Here is a 22382-nt window from a genome sequence, read left to right on the forward strand (position 1 = left end):
CACTGGAATGCCTTCAACACCTTCCATAGCTGCCATACTTAAAAGTTTATTTCCAAAATAGAACTACAAAAAAAAAATTTGATCAGACTGATGCTCCAGAATTAAAGTCAGAAATGTGTCATGGAGAGCAGTATGTCTCATCATAACATACATGAAGCTATGTGCTTATATGTCCTAATACAAACCGAATTTCAGCAAATTGAAAACCAGCATTAGTAGATTCAACATCATTTTCATTTGCTAAGTGACATTAAGATTAGGAAACGATTCTACACGCCTCAGGTATTCAGCTATATGGTGATACATAATCTCAATTAGTAATCAAATATCTTTAATAATGCTATTGAATGCCTCTGGGGCATGCTACTATTTAGAAAATGCTATAGGATGCTATATGTTATTTCATCAATGATCTTTATCTTACTGTAACGTCCAATATAAATTAAGTGATAAGACATGGTAAAGCACAACATTAGAGTAGGAAGAAGTGATTTACCTGTAAGAGGAAAAATCAGAAAGGTAGCTGTTGGTGGCTACTCATTGCTATTGCGAATAAAGAGATTCAAGTAATCTGCTTCAAGGCAGTTTATAGTCTGAAGAAAAAAAGTGTAATTCAAACCACACAAGAACCACTCCTTAACTTTTGGAAAAGTTGTTTTAAATGAAGTAAACTAGATAACAGAGAAGAAAATTTCGATAAAGTGCCAAGAGTTTGGAAATATAGTGTGCTTTTCCATTTCACAAGACCACCGGGTGGGAAGCTAATTTAAAAGGAAGCAGAAGTGCATTTGGGAAAAAGACAGGTTTTGCCTTCCAGAAAAATCTCAAGTCGCTGTATAGGAATTTGTTCTCTCTTGTGTGTACTTGGACCTTTAAAAAAATGTTATCAGGAGCTAGGATAAGATGTTTCTGACAGTGGCAGTTCATTCACAGAGGCAGGGTGGTGCAGTGCTAGATAGGGAAGATGGGTTCTAGAGTGATTGCCTGGGTTCAAACCCATCTTTTATGACCAGCTGTTCAGTGTCAGGCATGTTAACCTCTCCAGGGATCAGGGTCTTTGTCAGTAAAAGGGAAATTATTTGGGGACCTAACTTGTAGACTGGGCATAAGGAGTAAGGGAGGCAGTGTAGGTAAAGTGTTTAGCACAAGGATTGCACATAGTAAGCACTCGATGAATGTTTCATATTTTTATTTGTATTTATGAATACATGTTCAATAATTTCCCAAGTCGTAAGCAAGATGCATGTATCAGGAGCAGAGTACATGGATGAAATGAATCTGAATGGAGAGAAGAGAAATTGCAGATAAAAACTTTCCTGGTTCTTTAGTTGCTACAGCACACGTGGGCAGAACTGTCCTACCACCTCCCTAAATGTCTCAGCAGCTCGAGAGCACAAAAATGTCTATCAGTTAGGTAACTACGTGGATCAGCGTGTGAATAATTTTGAATGAACATCACAGTTGATGTGGCTTTCTCTTTTCCAAAGGAACAAAACACAGAGCAGCGTCCCGAGAGAGAAGGAGCATTCTCAAGGACAAGTTCAAGGCCTGTTAGAAATGCCTGGGGGATGCCCACTGACCTGCAGTCTAAGATACAGATATTTGATGGCTACTGGCAATTGATTTTCAGGGAATTCCTTTGATAATAAATAATATGCTTATATTGAAATACATTAATTCTACACTATGAACTGACAACCTAAAAGAATAAAATGTTCAGCTATTATGTCATACAAAGGACAGAACTGGCGAGCAGGAGTGTTGACCTATACCTTGCACTAAATATTCTACTCATCTCCAGAAATTTCACTGGTAAGCATTTAATAAATTCAATTTAAGTAGGAACTTACTTGGTCATGTATCTCTTTTTAACTTGTTTGATCGGTTTACCTGATTCAAATCAAGATGTCCTGGAATTAAATTTCCACATGAACAAGATTCAGAAAAAAACATCCAAACTGATACTGAGTGAGTCAAAACGTTTTCAGGGTAAGATTTTTTCTCTAATATCAAGATTCATGATTCACCTGACAACTAGAATGATAACTGAAGTTAATAAATGAAAGGTTTGTGGTATGAAAAATATTACCACGTAACTGAGAAACAAAATTGGCTGGTAATTTATTTGAAACTCTGACTTCACTCAAAAGTAGAAACATTTTTATTACTTTTCTAAATAAAGTGAGTTTAAGAGCACCTACTGCAATGTCTCAATACAGAAAGTACTCAATAAATGTCAGATTTAAATTTTAGTGGAATATAAGTGAGTGCTTTACAGTGCCTAACAGGAGTTTCAGATTTTTCATTTCACAGTCCTTGTTTGTGACAATTAATCCTATTGAAATCAACATTTATGTAGTGTTTCCTTCCTCTGTCCCAGTCCCAGTTCCCAGGAAAAGCAAGCAATCAATGAGCTATTGGTAAGGAGAATTAAGCATTATATCTTTGGTGTCTGCCTAGGAAATAAATTAAACAGACCGAGGTAAAAGAGCACAGGATCTCGAGAATAAGTAGCTCATAATTTCCTTCTTAATTTAAACTATTCTATATGTTAAATTGTAGACAGATGTAACAAACACACTTTATCAATGACACATTCGTAATCAACACATAATCAAATGACCATTCAACTTCATTTCCCAGCCTTAGAATCAATCAACCCAAAGATTGTTCTCACTTATAATTTTCATATTAACACATTCTCAAAGTATTACTAATGCTTAATATAAACAAATAAAAAGGCTTGTGGGGCCCAATTAGGGAAGGAAAATGAACTAAATTTCCACATATATCGTACTGATAGAAAATTCATGAAGAACTTCACTTTGATGGAACCTAATAACTGACAGTAGTAATGTCATGAGATATTTGGTCAGGAGACCAAAAAGTTAACACACTGGAAACTTGACAAGCTGGGAAGCTAACAGGAGGATAATTAATCACATGTTTAGAGAAACCATTGGATGGTTAGCATCTTGTTGCTAGGCAATGTTTCTAGGCAGCTGATCTTCTCACATCTTAAAGGACCAGAATATTTTATCTTTTTTTAGTACAGTATATTTTTGAAATTGATTGTCAACTTTGGGGTCTCTTAACTATCTATACACCTTGAAGTTTATGGACTAATTTATAAAAAATAAAGATACTGACTGGATGTCAATATGTATGACAGCCCTCACTAAAATAAAAGTTTTACACTCACCATGTAGTAAATGGTAGAGTTTGCATATGGCCATATAATAAAACCAATCAGAGAGGGAAAGATGCCTTCAATGATGTGCCTATTGTAGTTGAATAATGAATACAAAATATATTTGAGGTTGATTAAGATATTAAAGTAAATTTAGTTATGAAAATATCTTTAATCTATAACACATAAATAGGACTTGGTAATAAAGAAAACATCTATTGATATCTATCATACAAGACAAATGTCAGGGGGTTCCCTGGTGGCAGAGTGGTTAAGAATCCACCTGCCAATGCAGGGGATGCAGGTTCGAGCCCTAGTCCGGGAGGATCCCACATGCCACAGAGCAACTAAGCGTGTGTGCCACAACTACTGAGCCTGCACTTTAGAGCCCGCGAGCCACAACTACTGAAGCCTGCCTGCCTAGAGCCCGTGCTCCGCGACAGGCGAAGCCACCGCAATGAGAAGCCTGCGCACCGCAACGAAGAGTAGTCCCCGCTTGCCGCAACCAGAGAAAGCCTGCGCACAGCAACAAAGACCCAACGCAGCCAAAAATAAAAACAAATAAATTTTAAAAAAAGACAAAAGTAAGAAAATTGTGACGTTTCAAACATTGAATTTTATCATACAAGTATAAAAACTATTGGGATTTGCTATTCAAATTAGGTTGCTTTTAAAGTATCATTAGTTGAACTTTTGAAATCATAGCAATTAGTATCAGACAATTGAAGAAAAAGAAGACTGGGCTGGTTGGAATAAGAGCACTGTTATTAATCAACCTTGTTCTTTTTACAAATACCCTTAACACTTAACGTTGTAGGACTCACCCAACTTTCCCTGACCCTCAGGCGATTGTGGTCACTGTACTGCCTCTCTCACATGCCCAGTGAGGAATAAGGGACAGTGATCAGTACAAAGGCTTCCCAAGGATGGTTTTCAGTCACTAAAAAGGGTGCTACGTATTTAGACAGTCAAACTGTGACAGGAGGTATTCACATTCCCTTTTCTTCTTTTTTCTTGTTCTTTTTGCCTCTTCATTACTTTTCCCCAAAGAGCATTAATGTTAGGTTAATTTTTTCCTCTATATTAAAAACATTTTTTCAAGGCTCATTTTATTTTATTTTTTGGCTGTGCTGCGAGGTATGTGGAATCCTAGTGCCCTGACCAAGGATCGAACCCACGCCCCCTGCATTGGAAGGGCGGAGTCTTAATCACTGGACCGCCAGGGAAGTCCCTATATTAAAATGTTTGATACTAGACATCTTGGTTAAAATGAGAATTTTCCTATAATTTCCGCCCATCAGTATTTTGGTTGTGATCCTACATTCTTTCTTTTCCCACTTAGGGCCAGTACAGCATGCCAAATTTCTACTGGAGAAAAGCTGGAGATGGGTTAAGAACAGGGCTGAAGCCGAGTTACTCTGCGGTTAAGGGTGGAAGGAGGGGGAGGGAGGGAACACAGGCGTAGCTCCAGCACGCAGTTGCAGATCAGATCTTGGATTGTGGGAACTAATATTGCTTCACCTTATGGCACTTCAGCTTTCTTTTGAATAATTAACCCATTACTTCTCTCCTTATGGGGAAGAATCAGGCTGCTATCTTGTCAATGCTTCCTAATGAGGAATGCATGAATTGGAAAGAAACTATTTAAATTTAGAAAGTTGTATTTTAGTCTTCCAAATATTAGTAATTTCAGTAGCTCATTTGGCCTATGATCCACTTTATGTCTTTTCTTTCACAGTCCTAACACTTTTAGTTTATTCAAAACATGGCCAATTTATGAAAACCAAACAGAATCACCCCCAAATCGTGGCTTCCTTGATGTTTCGATGATGAAACGAATACAGCATTGACTGAATTTTTTATTGTTAAATTTTTCCATATACAGGTTCATCACAGCTTAAGAATTTGAAGATATTTTCAATAGCTGGCTTGTGTCATGTCATTTCATTGCGCTGGCCATTTAAATATATCTTTGACATGATTTGTGAATATGGTGTAAGACTAACTCAAAAAATATAAGACAAGCACACTGATAAACACATGAATGATCCAATAAACAGGCAACAAAAAAGTCCTACTGAGCTAGGCAAAAGCATTATTTCTTCCTTGTTGAAGGTATCAGCATATGTTACATCTTATGTTGCACAAGTGTACTCATTAAATATTATGAAATGTACAGCAGGCCGGGAAGCTCTAACTAGCTAGTCAAAGTCACTCATACCTGTGTGTTCATATTTATGTCGCAGAAGGGAACTGCTTTTCTGGAATGTCTTGTCACATAAGTCACATGCATACATGCCACTCTCTGTCTTCTTGATCTTCTTTCGAGACAGACAGGAGTCGGAGTCTGTCATGTCATCTAGGCCTGACATGTAGTCTTGTGCTCCATCAAGCAATTCTCCCTGTGATATAATCACATAGTTCAACACAGTTGCTTCTCTTTGTGTTTGTACCAAACAACTTCGCATCGGCTGACATTTGGAGAACCTCAGAGGTGCTCACGATGAATCGATCTAGTTTTTAAAAACTATTACTTTCCACAAACAATATATGAGGTTTCACATTTCAACAAAAATATAAACCTTCGCTGCCCTAGGTGGTAGAGCTTGCTGTTTTTCAGGGATAGAAAATGGTCAACTCTGAAGGTGAGAAAAACATAAACTCCCCCAAATTCCTGAATTTTCTTCCTATCAGGAAATATCTGTGAGTGAGAATTAAACATCAGAATTTGTGTATTTTCCAGTGTGCTTAACTTTAGGAATGATCCGTAGCTGTGGAAACCCCATTTTAATTGAATTTTATATTTAGGTACAAAATGTTATTATTATGCAATCTATTTAAATGTATGTCTACCAACTAAAGTCCTCAAGCTATATTTTTATATTTAATTTTCTAATTTGAAATAGGGAATATTAATAACACTTTTTTTATCAATGTTCTATCTATGTTAAAACAGCCTTCAGCACTGAGCAATAATGAATGTGGATCAGTAAATTATTAAATTTCTTGATATTTATTTTGTCTTGATCCAAAGGAGTGCAAACTTGCATGATAACATACATTTCCATTTGCTAGCCCACAGTTCGGTTTTCTTAGACTACGTTTGCACTAATTAATACTAGAGGAGATTAAATAGGCTTAAATACATTTACAATGAGGGCAGATGTACTGTAAATTGGAATACCGGAACAGCTGTTACAGAGGTGCACTGCTACTTACGCTCCTATTTTGCAAACAGGGATTATACTCCATGATGTTAGAACATACCTGCTTTTGTATTTGAAAAACCATAAATTATTTACTAGCTTGAAACCTACAAAGGAAATCATGTGGAATGTACAAAATATTTTAAAAATGCTCTTCCAAATAAACTATAAAATGAAGTGAACATCAAATTTATACATGCATTATTGCAAATTGTGAGCGTCTCTAAAAGTATGTGACTGTCATAAATGTTAACTTTTAGCATCTATGTAAATCCTACCAAATATTCATATCAATGTATAATTCTGAAAGCAGATGGATCAATCCAAATAAATCTCAAAAATAAATATTAAGTTCTTTATCTTTCTTAAGGCAAAAGTGCTTACGTAGCACAGTGTTCCACTGTTTCTCCGTTTATTTGTGTAGCTCACTCAGTTTTAGATTCAAGTTCAAACCCACTCTTCTATTTCTGCTGAGAACACGGCACTAGATTTTTTCACTAAGATTTTTTTCCTACATACACATAAACGATATAATTTTCACCTCCTCTCTTTCAAGCAAAAAGATATGTCTCATTACCTGGAATCCTGGTTTTCGCTGGTACTTTCTCCTTTGCTGCATATCAGCAAAAGTAGCTGCTCCAGTTGGGTAAGTATAGGCCATATGTGGTAGAAAGCTCATCTGATCCAGTCCTGGGTATGGTCGTAGCCCAGGGATACTAGTCTGGACTGGTGGCATGAAAGTGGCAGGAGGAAATGCACTTTGTGGAGGAAGAGCTGTGTATAGAGGTTTGGCACTAAATGGGTTCATGCCGAACACTGGGTTAGCGCTTTTGTTGTCCAGATTATTTGAACTTGAAAACTCCTTCTTGATAAACGTCAAGTTCAGAGGCTCATCTGAGTTTTCAGATGACGAAGAAACACTGTTATGGTCTAAATTTATGCTGCCAACTTTTGTTTTGTTCTTTGTGGCTATAATACTTTTGGGTTCTTTCATCTGTTTTGGTAATGACAAGTCCAAAGGCTCAGCCTGGAGCTCCTCAGAAGAGAAGCTGTTTGGAGTGTAAGAACTACTGTGGGAGTTTTTAGAAGATGTGGAGGAAAGATTTAAGGGAGAAGGAGTATTACTCCTTGAGTGGTCCAATTTTTCAACTGGTTTAATGTTGGTAAAATGGGAAGGTTTTGTTAGCCTGAGAGGAGGATCACAATTCGTAACACTGTTGTGGAGTTCTGCTATAGATGGCGACGTTATGGAGTCCATAGGTTTTACGGGAGACCTGGGTAATAAAGAGTCTTTTGTGGGAGGATTACTGTTGGGGGCTAACGGCTTGGAGTTCCTTTCCAGTGATGGTGACCTGGAATTTGAGTACTGGTAGACTTTTCTTTGCTCAAACCATTCCTTCACAAATTCCTGAGGAAGGCCCACAGCAATAGAAATTTTCAGCAGTTCATCAGAGTTGGGCTCCATGTTCATAGCATAATATGCTTTAAGTACAGACATGTGGTCCTTGTACGGGTTAATGGGGCTTGTCATTCCTTTCTCAGAAAGTACAGATGACAAGAGGAGGGCTTTATTATCAACAAAAACTCCGGCTTTGTTGGGGACTATGTTTTCATGGGGTTGTAGGACTGCCTTGATCTCTTCATTCATCTTACAAAGGTAACGTTCATGCTGATGCAAAGGAATGGGGCCAGGAAAACTTTCTTTACAGAACTGGCAGGAGAATGGAGTGGATATGTTGTGGTTCTCAATCATTTTGTCATCAGTGACCAAATCTATTAAAGTACGTAGCTTCTCTTTCTTTATGTTACTGATCTGTCTCCTTGAGTCAGTAGTCAAGCTCTGGAGGCAAGCTTTGGCTTCATTGACTTTTTCTAACGTGTAGTCGATAATACTTTTAGTGGCACCATTATGACTCACTACTGGAAGACCTACGGGTGGAATATTAGGAGAAGTAACTCCTTGTTCCTCAGGTTGAGAGCATGGATCCTTCATGTGATAACCTTTTAACTTGGAAATTTCTTCAGCCTTGCAGTCCATTTTTTGCCTGGAAACTGTGTTGTCCACAATCTGTAGAACCTTTTGTACCTCGCTTAAATTACTATTCATTGTGTGAAATCCAAGTAAAGGGGCTTCCATCCCTACACCTAAGTGCTGCATTGGGCTCTGAGCAGACGGATGAACTCCTAAAGGGCTGGTGGCTCCAAGGGCACCATTCATAAAGGGACTAGTGCCACTAAACCCGTGTGTGGCCATAAGAACTTTATTATAGTCATTGAAGTCTAGTGGTTCTGTTTTAATTTTAAGTAAGCCTGTTGGTTCAGACATACTAAGTGGTTTTCCATTCTCCAATTTGTTTCTTAACTGGGTAATGGCTGAATTAGTAGGAGAAGAAGAAACAGAATTAGGGGAAGAACCCGTCTTGATATTGTTTCTCATCCGGCCATTTACAGAGATTAAGCCAATACATTTCTTGCTGCTGATGTGTGAACTGTAGGAACCAGAGTGGGAGAAACGTTTCTTGCAGTTGGGGCACTCGTATGGTTTTTCACCTAAAATGACAATTAAAATTGACGTTACATTTTTTTGATTGGGTAACTATTACAGTTGTCTACCAAGGCAAGAATCTGTGCAACCAAAGGAAAGGAACACAATGGGGCACCTCTACGTTCTTGGTGGTTAGATTAGAATTATGTGGCTATCACTGTTTCAGGGCTTTATCTACCCTGGAAGGACATAATTCAAGATGTTAGCAGTGGAAGGTGAGGGCTATCTGTGCCTTTTTCAGCCAAGATCCCAAATCTGATCTTGCCATCGGCGGCCTCCTATTTAAACAGAGTGTCAGATTAATGTGTGGTCAATAGCACAATAAAGATGTCACAGTATTCAAAGGGAAGTGTAGCCATGGCTTTAATCAACTCTGTGAAGATTCCATTGACTCTACCAATCCAACTAGTCCTTTGAATAGCATCCAATTTGGTAATAAAATGCTTGGCAGAGCTATCAAAATAGTTATAAAGAAGAAATCTCAGTGGTAGGTTGTTGTTCTGTAATATACAGCTCTCAGGAATCAAGGAACACTTATCACACAAAAGCTCTTTTCCAAAATTCTCCCACATTCTTCTTTCAAGGTTGGGTATCAAAAATGAATATCCTTCAGAATTTGCCAGCTGAGTTTCTTCAGGTCAAAACACTTAATCTGTAGAAGAGTTTTTAAAAGGACAAAAAGGAGCCTCTAGATTTCACAATAAATCAAAGCATTTGCAATTTTCAAGAAGTATAAGCACTCCTCTTCTTATTAGTAGCGCTACTGGTGGTACCATAAGTCTCATGATGACAAAGCAGGTGCACATAGCTTATGACATAAATGGGTGGATCCAAAAAACTACATACAGGATTGTGTAAATTTGACACAATCTTTAACAATGCCCCTAATGAAACAAAATGCAGATGTAAGCACCAGCCCCTCTGTTACTCACCACTGTGAATTCGCAGGTGTTCTTTCAGATGGTGTTTATATTTGAAGGCCTTGCCGCACTCTGTGCATTTGAACTTGCGATTACCTGCTCCTTGGGTCAGCATTTGGTGCTATAAAAGGAGGAAGACTGACATCAGTTTTGTGCAGGAGGAACAAAGGAAATTTGTTACAAATATTTTTAAAAGGCCTCTATTTTCAGACAGGCCAAAAGGTTTGAGTGCATGTTTATTTATTTGCCCAGTCTTTCAGAGTTGCAATAAAAGTGATAATGTTGGCAATAAAATTGGAACAAATAAAAAAAAAAGTGCTTTCACATGCGCATCCAACACTTGCTTTAGGATTATCTCTGTAGTCTCTTTTCCAGAATGTTTCTTTGAGTCGTTACAGATGAGAAAGCATCATTGCAAAGATGTTTGTGGTTCTCTGTGTTTACTGCAAATTCTAAAATCTGAAGATTCCCTATTGGAATGCAACTGTTTTGTCAAGGAAAAAAATTAATATTATCCTCAAAATCCTAAATAGTCTACCAAAAAAACTCCCCACACAAATAACTCATTTGATCATATTTTCTGTATTGAGGTAAAAGTATATCTTATAATGAAGCAATACCAATTTTAAAGAAGGAAAAAAAGCCCCACACACATAAATTTAAAAATCCTTGACTATAACTATTTCATTACATGATAAGCATGTTTAAATACCCCAATTCACTGTGCTAGTAGCAAACATAAACTCTGTTTTTCCTGAGATGTTGCATGTAAGATCTGATTCATTATCAAATGTAACAGACAACATCTTGGGTTAGAGCTGCTTGAGCAGTTTTATCACAGGCCAGTAGGAAAGACTTCACCGACTTGTCATTTTCCTTTTTAGTAGTGTGCTAGGGAGTAGGGATGAAAAAGACAAAAAGTTTGCTGAAAAGACAAGTTAAAAGCAGCAAAGATATAATCAAACACAGCTGACCTTTTTGAACAAGGGAACAAAAGCACTGTGACTTAGAATTCTGAAAAAAAAAAAAGAAAAAAGAAAAGAAAGAAATACAGTCATCCACTCTGGATGCTCAAGGTAGGAGGCCAGCCTTTTTCAAGCAGCAATGACACAAAAGCCTTTTGCAAAAAGACAGCACAGAAACGGTATGACAACTGCTAGGGTGTGCTGAATCTTCCCACATTCCTAGTGAGACAGATGGTGTTACATGGGACACAGGGAGGTTTGTTCAAACAGCAGCAACCTTCAAAGATCAAGCAGAGCCCAGCCCGCCGAGCGCCATTGAGGGACCAGCGCTCATATGTTGCTGAGTTGCATAAACAAACAGCAACAGCTGCTTTGTCTCCCCCCACAGTCCTCAGAGGACTACTATAAACTTTAGTTGTGCCACTGTTAATATGATACAATCATTTTAATTTACTAATTGTAAATGCCATGAGCAAATGAGGGGACTTTTCAACACCAAAGCTACCATTCATAATGCGCCAACACAATCACACTTCTGCATGTGAAATTTAAAGCAGTTATGCTAGATAAATATCTAGGCTTGGTTTTTTTTCCTAGAGTTTTTGTGCATATAAGCAAGGGGAGAGAAACTGTTACATAAGTATAACTATGCAAGCATAGTTTTTATAACTGAACTTGGAAAAACATTCAGGTGACAAGTTCAATCAGATATAAATGAAATGATTTACATGAGCTGTTTTCTTAAAATAGTAAAATTCCATAATATAGTATCATCACCATTGCTGGATCATGTTTGCTTATTCACATTTTCCTCATTCAAAGAAAATAAAGCCCATAAGAAAGAAACATAAGAATTTTAGACAATATCCTGTTTGATAATTTTAAAAACAGATATGGTGTCAAGGTTTACGGGTGATTCCAGATCTGTTGGGCCAGTTATTGGGACTTAAGGCACACCATTTCTGTTACTATGTGAACACCTCATAATATCAATCTGCAGTCAATTCTCCCAGGAAGACAGAAAGAGCAGTTTTGCTAAAACATTTAAGGGACACTATGAATCAATCCTATTCAATCATTTTAAGGATTTAAGATGCTATGCTGTTTAAGACAGAGTTTTTATTTTTAACACAAGTAAGCCAAAAGAGGCAGAGCAATTTTAGCATTTAGTAACAAATATGCATATCAGAAAGGGATCATTTTTATTGCATATCCAACATTTTAGTATTAATCCAGTTTATTTTATATAGATATGCATATATATTAGAGGCTTTTTTGATTTTCTTTAAAACACTTAATGAAATTTCATAAACTAGGAGCAGCTTGTAAAAATAGTCTAAGTAATTGAAGACGTTATGTGACAGATGAAAAAAATGCACACTTCTTTTACTATGACTTAGATCTCATATGAAAAAAAATCTAAGCAAACCTAGGTGAAAAATGGAATTAAAATTGCTGAGATGTTTAATAATGTATAATTAAAATGCTACAATTTCAGTCACTTTTTGTGGAACGTAAAAATGAAACTAAAGTGCAAATAAAATTTCTAAATTAGAAATTAACACACTCATTCGATCGTGAACATAAGACTATTAAATCATATTAGAAGAGACCATCAAAAAATCATTTAGACCTCAATTAAAGCTATTACCATTAAAAGATCTGCATCTTCAAAATGCCATGAAAAATTAATAATGATTGCCAATCAAAGCAATATCGTTTCTCTAAGGGGTTATTATAGAAAGAAATCACTTAAAACCAACCCCCCACCTGATCTGTCCCTGGCTTGTGCGTCACCATATGCCGCTCGAGCTGGGTGCGGTAGGCAAACGTGTAGCTACACAGAGGGCAGGAAAAGTTCTCTTCATTCTTCTCGTGGCGGTACTTGATGTGCTCCTTCAGTGATGTCAAGCGCTTGTAGCCCCGGTCGCAGTAGGGGCAGGTCAGCAGTTGGGCAAAAGCATCTGGAGTTCCAGGTGGCAGGTCTGTAGCCGAGAGACGAGAGGGAGAGAAGCAGGCCAAAAGGTCAGTAAATCAATGGCAGCTAATGGGCTGACTGCCCGGGATGGTATGACAGGAATCACTGCAATCTGCTCCACGAGAGTGCCACAGGCGCACGCGGCCTCCACGCACACCAGTCCCCTTGCACACCCAGGGCAGACTTGTCGAAATCAGCTCACACTGCGCTGGAAAATTAATTAATTACTGGAGCATTTGGGGGGAAATTTAAACAGCTGATAAATGAGGAGATTCTCTTTAGGTGACTGACAGTTCGTAGTAAACCTTTAGTCACATATGACTCAGGGAGTCATGGGGTGATGGAGCTTTTCAGGTGTCGGTAAAGAAGAACAAAGGTTAGGGTCAGTATCTCTAAACTTTTTTGTTTTCCTCAAAAGTGAAATATTTTGGAAAGATAGGAATCAATGTAGATATTTTTATCTCTTAGAAATAGGCTCTAATTGTTCTGGTTCTTTATTGGATGTACAGATGACACAAATTTGCTGACAAAAAAAATTTCACAATACCCTAAAATTACAGTTCTAATCTTTGCTCATGAAATTCCATGCCTCTGCAGCTGTTCTTCAAATTTTAAGGTAAACACCCAGGCATGTAGTGCATTTGTAATTGTAACAGCTGCAGAGGTCAGCGTCGTGGCTAAAAATGAATTACAGCCTCACCATTTTCTTCCTGCCCATTGGCCTCTGGCGTGCCAAGGCGAGACAGCTCCTCAGGGGCTTCTGGGTAAATGATGGCTGTGTCACTGCGCTGAAGGTACTCTTCGATGCTGACTGCATGGCCATCGCGTTCCTCCAGTTTTCTTTTGGCAAAGTATTCCTCAAAGTCTGATGTGCAATTTGCATTCTTAACTGAAATGGTAAAAAGGAGAAGAAATGTCTTTTCAGGGCCTTCTTCCTAGGAGCCTCAGTCTGCCTGCATCATTGTTAGTAAGACACATAGACTTGCAAAAAGATTACAAATACCTAGTTTATTTGTAGGAAGTGTTGCAGATGACCAGTTATTGATTGAATGCTTATTCTCATAATATATGCAAAAAAAGAGGACACTTTGCTTTAAGTTAAATAAGCATATTTTATTTTCCTCTTCTTGGAATACTAGTCTGCATGCTTCACAAAGAATCAAAGAAATTTTTTAATGTTTTTCATGGAAAATTTAAAAAAAAACAGAACTATATTCTCAGATCCATAAAAACATGAGCGATAATATGAACTCAAAGCTACTTTAGTAGTCTATATAAAACTTCCTTTTCTTTTAAAAAAGGTGTAATTAATGTTTTATAGTCCACTACACTTAATGTTCCTAACCACGTATACATCCTGTTGCTAAATATAAGCTTTTAACCCTCCAGTCTCTGAACATCACAGACCACCAGGACTACCCAGTCCGAGAGAGATGAGAAAGGATGGATATTCCTAGAGAGATAATAATGGGACTTTGTTAAAAAATCAGGGAATGTGGGAGTTTATCTTTCCTTAAAATTTCAATGTTTAGCTCAGTATTTTAAAGCTGCTGAAAATAAAATAAAGCTCACACTGATAGAAATAAAAAAGTAACAGACGGAGTTAAGAACCTGGCTATGCTACAGTGTGATTTCGATATGATTTTTAACTTTTGTAATTATGACTCTATTCCCATGACATGAATGATAGTTGTAAATCAACTTTAGCAACTCTTGTCCCAAGACTGTATATTAGAAACCACTATAGCTATGTTTCTGAAATAAGTTGTGGCTTTAAACATCCTAAGTAGAAACTTATGCATAAGACAGTGTTGGGAAAGTGGCTGCCACATTATTGTCTACCAGAAGTAAGTGAAGAAAAGTCTTTTGCTAGTACAATTAATGTTGGGGCCCTACTTTCATAGTTTTTGAGAACAGTTAACCTTGATTCCACTATATTCTTCATCTCACCTTCTCTGTCATAAAAGATATTATAGTACTTGCCATCCTAATTCTCCCTGGCAATTTGTGGCAGGGTGTTGTTCAAGCAAGCCAGTCAATTTTTATTTTGGGCTTTCACTGTTATGAACTGTTATGAGAAGAACAGAAAGTGGAACCTTCCGTTAATCAACAAGTATTTACTGAATGCCTGGTATGAGATAGGCATCATGCCTTGTTTTGATAAGCAAAAAACAGATCCAGCCTCCTTCTTTAGGAAGCCATGAGAATGATCAATACAACGGATATTGTCTCAAAAAGTAGATATAATATGACAAACTCAAATAAGTGTTATGAAAGAAAGTTGTACGGTTGTATTACAGAAGTAACAGGGGGACCTGACGGGGACCTGATGGAGTGTGGAAGATCAGGAAAGCCTTAACTGAGAAGCACGAAGTTAACTAACTTTAGAAGCTGGGGTACAGCAGTGGTGACTAGAAAGAAAATGGAGCATTTTGGGATCTGAAAGGACATTGCTAGAGTGTGGAGAGAAAGGGGAGCAGCATGATGCAAGTGTGAAGAGGAAGGTAGGGACTAGACCCTGCAGTGTGTGCTAGCCCTGTTAAGGATTTGAGTTTTCTTCTAAGAGAAACAGGAAGCCATTGAAGGGTATTAAACAGAGAGGATGGTTGGATGAAATTATAGATTACCTGCATTTTAATATGACAACTCTGGCTACAGTATGCTAGCGAATGCAGGAAGAGAAAAGTAGATTCTGGGAAACCAGTTAGGAGTCTCTTGCCATTGATTAGGTGAAAGATAAAAGTTAAAGAATTGGTGATGGAGACTATAAGAAGTGGCTGGATTTGAGAGATACTTAAAAAGTAAGATTGCTAGATTTGGAGAAAGATTGGGTGAGCCAAGGAGGGAAAGGCTAAGACCCTCCCTTAGGTTCAGGCTTTTTGAATTTGATGGATGGTAAGGGACATTCACCACACCAGGAAGCATGGGAATTCTAAAAAGATTTGAAAATATGAATGAATACATTGGATCAAATAAAATAAAGCTGGGGAGCATTACACTTTGTAGACTATTAAACTAAGTGCTAACTCTCTGAATACTGTGATCTCAAGCTTTTCTCTTTTGCCACTTCAACTTCTGTTAATTTTAACAAGAGCAATGGTCTGATTCCAAGATCTGTACTTCCTTCAAATGTAGGTTTGGAATGTGGAATAGTGGATTAAGATTTTATATCTTGAAATTTTGCTTAAGTCTTTTCTTTGAAGAATATGGACATTGATTAGGATCACTTTCCCTCTGGTCTGTTCATGTTGTCATGGATGTTTTCCAAAGGATACTTACTGGTGGTGATTGTGATGGTGTCATTTAACTTGCGCCATTAAGTCACTATGGGGTATGAAGGAATTGCCAGCTTGCACAAAATATTTGTTCATCATTTTGGATCATCAAAATGACTTCAGTTCTATCAAAAGTCACCTTTTGTTTTAAGCGCAAGAAAAGATAAAGGGGACAAAACATGTGGGTCCAAGATGAACCTTTTATGAACAACCTGACTGATCTGACCAGGGACTCACTTCTTTTTCAGCACTGTGGCAGCAGAAAGTAAGGTAATAGCAACTTTCTAAATCCAGATCTACTTGAACATTGTCAAATGTTTAAGACACAATTTATTTAAGTTTTTCAAGAACACTGTCCCACTTGAAGATCCTGAGTGTAATCTAGTAAACAAGGATGGATGTACATTTAATATCATGCTAATTTTATCTTGATATTTCAGCAAGTATCTGAATTATCTGGCTATCTTTGCATGAATTTTCATTTGCATATGAATGTTTCCATCAGAAATGTAATCAAACGCAAATTCAATTGGATTTGCATTAATAACCTTTCCACTTAAAAGGGAGGAAAATTCTGATTTTTCTGGATAGGCAAACTAAATTGCATCTAGATACACTATTGGTATTTGGAGAAGCAATTCACTCGCTAGATCAGATCTGGCCATACTAGATTTCTATGTCAAGTGTGATAGGGACAAAAGATATCAAATCATGTGCTCTCATTAAGGATCATCTTTGTGGCCTGAGCATCGAATATATCGCCTAGAAATTAGTAGGCACTCAAGAATCATTTATGGAATGAATGTGGAATAAATTATGTCCTTAACACTGATCTTGGTGCAGAAGTCTTCTAGTAAAAGGAAGCATAAGACAAGACACCTACAGTTGAGCTAGGAACTCAGACCTACTATTCAAGTAACTGTAGAACAATTACATGATAAACTGTGTATTCGTGATCATAAATACTTGCAAGAGTTTTGATAGGGCTCAGATGAGTATTCAGAAAGGGTTTCATGAAGAAACCCAATCATTTAAATTTATTTGCTCTATCAAGATTTTTTTAATGTGGTATAGATATGCTATTAGTTATATATCTCAATATCTATAGTCACTTAAGTGGGCTAGAATCTAGCCTTCTATGAACTAGGTATGACCATCATGGATATAATGTGTTTTTCCCTGGTGTTGCTATGGATACTAGCAATATATGGTTTTTTTCTGCCCAGTACCATGACATTCTCCTTTGCCTGGGATGGCTCTCCACTGTCCCTGTTGCCAAACCTTATGGTACCCAAGGCAGCTGCCATGTTGTTGCATGATCCTGCTCCCCTAGTTACAGTGGATTAATCTGCACCTGAACTGAAGCAATCTTAGCCCTCCATCCTCCAGGTCAAACCGTTGACTGGTCCAGTGGTAGCCAATTAATCCAACTGAGTTCAGTCAATCCCTTCCCCATGATTTTAGAACATGGTTCCAAAGAGATCACCAAGGCAGATTTATTTTTTCCAAGTGACTGCAGCTATAAGATGTAGAATGAAAGAATTGATAAATCCCATGTAGAATAAGAAGATTTATGAAGAGAGAAGATGAGCAGATATACAGAGAAAAGCAGAGACAAAATGGCAAGTCCTGACAGTACTTTTCTAGCTACACTTGTTCCTGAGGCCAAGCAGCACCTGCGTCCTTCCAGAGAGCAGAAAAATTCCCTTTTCTACTTTAGGCTATGTTGTATCTCAATCTCCTAGACTCCAAATTGCCCTGTTACAATTCTAGAACAAATGATGGAATTAAATTTTTATTACTCTCAAAATTGTTGGGAAGGATAATGTTTGGATTCTATTTGGAAGTCTGCATTTTTGGTTTTGACAAAGATTTTGTAATACTGTATAGTGGACTCAGAGATGAGGTAGAAAATTTGCTAGAAAGTTATAAAATTCCTCACTGCATTTTTCTAATGTAAAATAAACCTTATTTTCTTTTTTTTTTCCCTGTCTTTCTCTTCACTCCTTGGTATCCTTGGAAGAATTGCCAAAACACACTGACAAAGTATATTTGCATGGTATTTATGATCAAACGATAGCAAAAATTCACAAGAAACCTCAAATAATTTCTTCCCATGCCTTCTCCAGAGATTTTGCATTTAGTCCTAAAATTTACCCTAGTGTCTTGCAAATATCTCAACCTTCCCTAAGGTCAGGTAAACTTTCCTCTACCCAAAAACAGAACTTCATTAATTAAAAACGTTTCCTCATAGCCAAGTGTATTTTAATATTGTTAGGGTAAATTTCTAGGTCCCTTAAGTCAGAACAGCCTCAAATTTCTTGTAAATATGTTGGTTATGCTTACTAATTAATAATACTTTCATATATACCCTTATCTCTATCTTAGATATTGATATTTTTGGATAGATAATGATGAATATCAATATGGACTGACTTTTCAAGTTATTACCTAAAAACAAGCAATGTTAACATCTTTAAAGAAAACCTCTAAATAAAAGAGTTATACTGGTCTTCAAATCAGTCAACTCCTGCTCTCCCCATAATTGACTTGTTTTAGGCATTTCTCAAAGATTCTTAATACTTTTACAAGTAGTTATATTATGATGAGGCCTTGATACTTATTGCTTCTCTTTTTCTGTTTCCTTCTCTTTACTTTTATTCCCTCACCATTTATTTTCTTTACTTTTTACAAGCATGTGTTCATGTAGGAAGACAGGTGCTCTATTAACACTGGTCTATTACTCAGCATGTTTTTAACATTCACTTAAAAATTAAAGAAATATATTTGAATATTATGCTAAGCCATTTTAATAAACATCAACATGAATAAATAATTCTTTTGGAAAAGAAAATATCTTGGAGGGTCTAGAAGAGCTGAAGTAAGTATATGTAAAAAACTGAGTAGAATCATTCATCCATCCCTTTGTTTAATAACTGTTTATTGAGTGCCTACTAGTACCAGAGAATGTACTTGGGGACGAGGACACAAAGATATTGACTGAGAATTGTTTTCCTGCTTCTATGATTCTCATATTTAGAGACAAGTACATAAAATGGTTGTTATTCTGCAGTATACAGACATACAGATACATGTATATCAGGGTAATATAAATACATATATACACAGAGAGTCACACACAGAGACACACACACTTCCTCAGTCTAACATCGAAATTATGCATTTATCATATCATCTGCTTTTACTCACTTCAAATGTCAAGGCAAAGGGACCTGAAATCTACGTAACTGTATTCATCATCTTTTTGAAAAAGTCTCTTTCTCAACAACATTTTAGATGGTAAGAAAACACAGAAAATTATTTTTAATTTATTCATTTGTATTAAAATTTTTCGTTTAAAGAAAGCTCATATTCAGCATTTGTTGAGGTATATAAATCCTCATGGCTACTTTGTTTAAAGTTGACTAATTAATGTAATATATGCATTTTATCATTAAAAATGCACGTGTGCCTTTCTGTAGAAGGCTTCTGAAATACATACTGGCACCAAATATCTAAAAACAACCGTGAGGGAAGATGATCTTTTTCTCATTACACAGCTACATGGGCAGCCCAGCAGAGCCTCCGACTGCTACAGAGGTGTGTGTAAAGCCAGGTCAAAAGTGACAAAGTTTTCTTCTCTTCCTGGGAATTAGTAGAGCTTCTGGGCCAGTCTCTCCATGCCTGATCTGACATGGCTTTCTCCTGGGAGCACATATTCAGATGCCAGTGAGAGTTCCCAACGTGTAAGAGCTTCAGGAGAAAAAGTTCCAAAGGGATGGGAATCTGTAGTATTGTGCAGGATCAAATATCTCCCTAAACAGCAGGAAGCAGCCCAGTCAGGGACAGAGTCTAATTTTAAAGTGAGATTTTTTATTAGGGGATTCTGAATATCAGATTTAGAGACTACTAACCCTTAGACAGTTTTGATTGCTATTTATTGGTACAAAGACCACGCCTTTAAAACAAAAATTCCTGTAGATAATATGTTTATCTTTCATATACCTGTGAAACCTAAAATTTTGGAATTGGTATATTACCAAAAAGACTCAGACTATTTTATTATATTTTAGAGAGGTTTATGAAGTATGGTATTTTTGTCCAGTAATTCAGTGCTCTTTCATATGCTTTCTGTAGAGACATATGACACCTAAGGATGCTCTAGGACAGCGGTTTTCAAAATGTGGTCCGCAGGCCAGCAGCATCGGTATTACCTGGGAACTTGTTCAAAATGCAAATTCTTGGGGTCCACCCTAAATGGACGGAATCAGCAATCTGTGTTTTAACAAGCCCTTTAGGGGATTCTGGTACATGCCCAGTTAAAGAATCACTACTCTGGGAATTCAATTCTCTGTCTCCCCTGGCTAAATAAGGCATTCAGTAACGTGGTTTTGGGAAACAGCACAGAATTACTTCCATGTCAGGGAGCCTTTCTGATGATTTCAACCTGAGTTCATACCCTCCTTCTACAGAATATCATCTGCATATCTCAATTGTTGAATTTATCACATCACATTATAATCTTTCGTTTACATGCCCATGAGCTGATAGAGGCACGGAGGGTCTTATTCACCTTTGTATCCCAGTGCCTAGGGCAGTGTCAGGCACACAGCTAATGCTCACTAATTGAATGATTAGACCAGGTTTAAAATTATTAGACTACTCATTTTGACTCAGCTACTTATGTTTTTTAATCTCAATATCTTCTTCTGTAAAATGAGCTAGTATGTGCTTTCTAGGGAATCTTCGAAGTTTCAGAATTGCATCATTTCAATTAATTCTTTGCCCTAATCAATTTGCTTTTTTATTCACTGGCTAGGCCTAGAGAGTTTTATCTGTATTCTTTTCAATTAAAAACTCAAAGCAACACAGTTTTCTGATGGAGGACCCATATACACAGATTAAGAAAAAATATTTCAGAGGTGCCTGGAAACCACTGACAATATCACAAGGAAAACAGTGCTTATTAAATATTTGCTGAATGAATGAAGGAGACACTCAAGAAGCTTGGGATATCAGTTATTTCTTGTGGGAACTCTTGCTGTGAAGTGGAGATAGCTGTTCCTAACTGCGAACAAAGCTCATAAAACCGCAGCATTCATTCGCCAGGAAGTAACAGGCTGTTCTTGGTGTACACTGATTATAGTCTGAAAATGACCCTCCTGTCTAACCTGCCAAGTGCTACTTCTGTCTTTCTCTCCTCAGAACGTATCTCTTTCTATACTTTCTTTTTAGAAACTCACTGTATGAAATTAACTAAAAAAATTTAAAAGGATAATATGCATGACAGATCTGACTGGAGGACAAAACTCTTCCAACATATAAAAATGTGACTAATATTATACACAAGAAGAAAATGACATGCTTTATAAGAGCAGGACTCTCTCCTTGTTAAGTATTTAGGTACTAACTGAATTATCTGATAAGCTGATCTTGCACAATTTTTTTTTTTTTTTTTTTGCTGTATGTGGGCCTCTCACTGTTGTGGCCTCTCCCGCTGCGGGGGATGCGCAGGCTCAGCGGCCATGGCTCACAAGCCCAGCCACTCCGCGGCATGTGGGATCTTCCCGGACAGGGGCATGAACCCGTGTCCCCTGCATTGGCAGGCGGACTCTCAACCACTGCACCACCAGGGAAGCCCCGATCTTGCACAATTGATTAATGCTATACATCCAACTCAACTCTTGCTGAGAAATACCTTATGATAAAACTTGTATGGCTTCTGTTACCCATAGAAGAAAGCTAGCTGTATTAAAAATTTTAACTTAAACTCCATATAAGAGCAATAAGAGGAATTGGAAGCTATAAACCAAGAAGACAACAAGGGTACAAAAACGTTCTCACTCTTTTCTCCACTTTCTTCTATACTAGTGATATGACACACAAAATTCATGCTTAAAGAGGCTTAACTGACTGCTAGCCTGCTAACCTTATCACTCCTGTTACCAATTTGGGGGAGTTATACTGTGTATCACGGTGTTTCTGGCTCAAAAAAAGATTTTCAATCTAGGTCTAGATCTTTACCTGGGATTCAGTTGCTTCCGAGATACTGCCAAAAGATCCTGTACACTTGAACAGAATTGGTGTTTATATGTGGTACTTCAGGTGGGTAATCCCTGACCCCACCCCTTCCCATCCTGCTCATACTCAGAGATTATCTTAACACCTTTTGTGAGGTAGAAGCAGGACTGCCTACACAATTTGCCAGGCTCAGTGCAAAATGGTGGCAGTAGAGCATCAAACCAAGGGCAAGGCCCTTCCAGTGAAGGCCCCTGTGTGACTGCACGTCACACACCCAGGACC

The 22382-nt window shown here is 37.4% G+C and overlaps 1 protein-coding gene across 1 annotated transcript in view; it reads right to left on the reverse strand.

The window, feature by feature from the left end:
- Positions 1 to 22382, reverse strand: part of ZEB2 (zinc finger E-box binding homeobox 2) — a gene marked incomplete at its 3' end in the record, with an annotated part of 128558 nt that overhangs the window by 1418 nt on the left and 104758 nt on the right. Inside the window, exons 5-9 of the mRNA XM_079710290.1 lie at positions 13505 to 13693; positions 12597 to 12811; positions 9874 to 9982; positions 6974 to 8946; positions 5412 to 5592 (exon numbers count right to left, since the gene is read on the reverse strand). Coding sequence (XP_079566416.1) covers positions 5412 to 5592; positions 6974 to 8946; positions 9874 to 9982; positions 12597 to 12811; positions 13505 to 13693 — 2667 coding nt within the window. The remainder of the gene's footprint in view (positions 1 to 5411; positions 5593 to 6973; positions 8947 to 9873; positions 9983 to 12596; positions 12812 to 13504; positions 13694 to 22382) is intronic.

Source organism: Hyperoodon ampullatus, assembly GCF_949752795.1.
Source record: "Hyperoodon ampullatus genome assembly, chromosome: 8".
NCBI lineage: Eukaryota > Metazoa > Chordata > Mammalia > Artiodactyla > Ziphiidae > Hyperoodon > Hyperoodon ampullatus.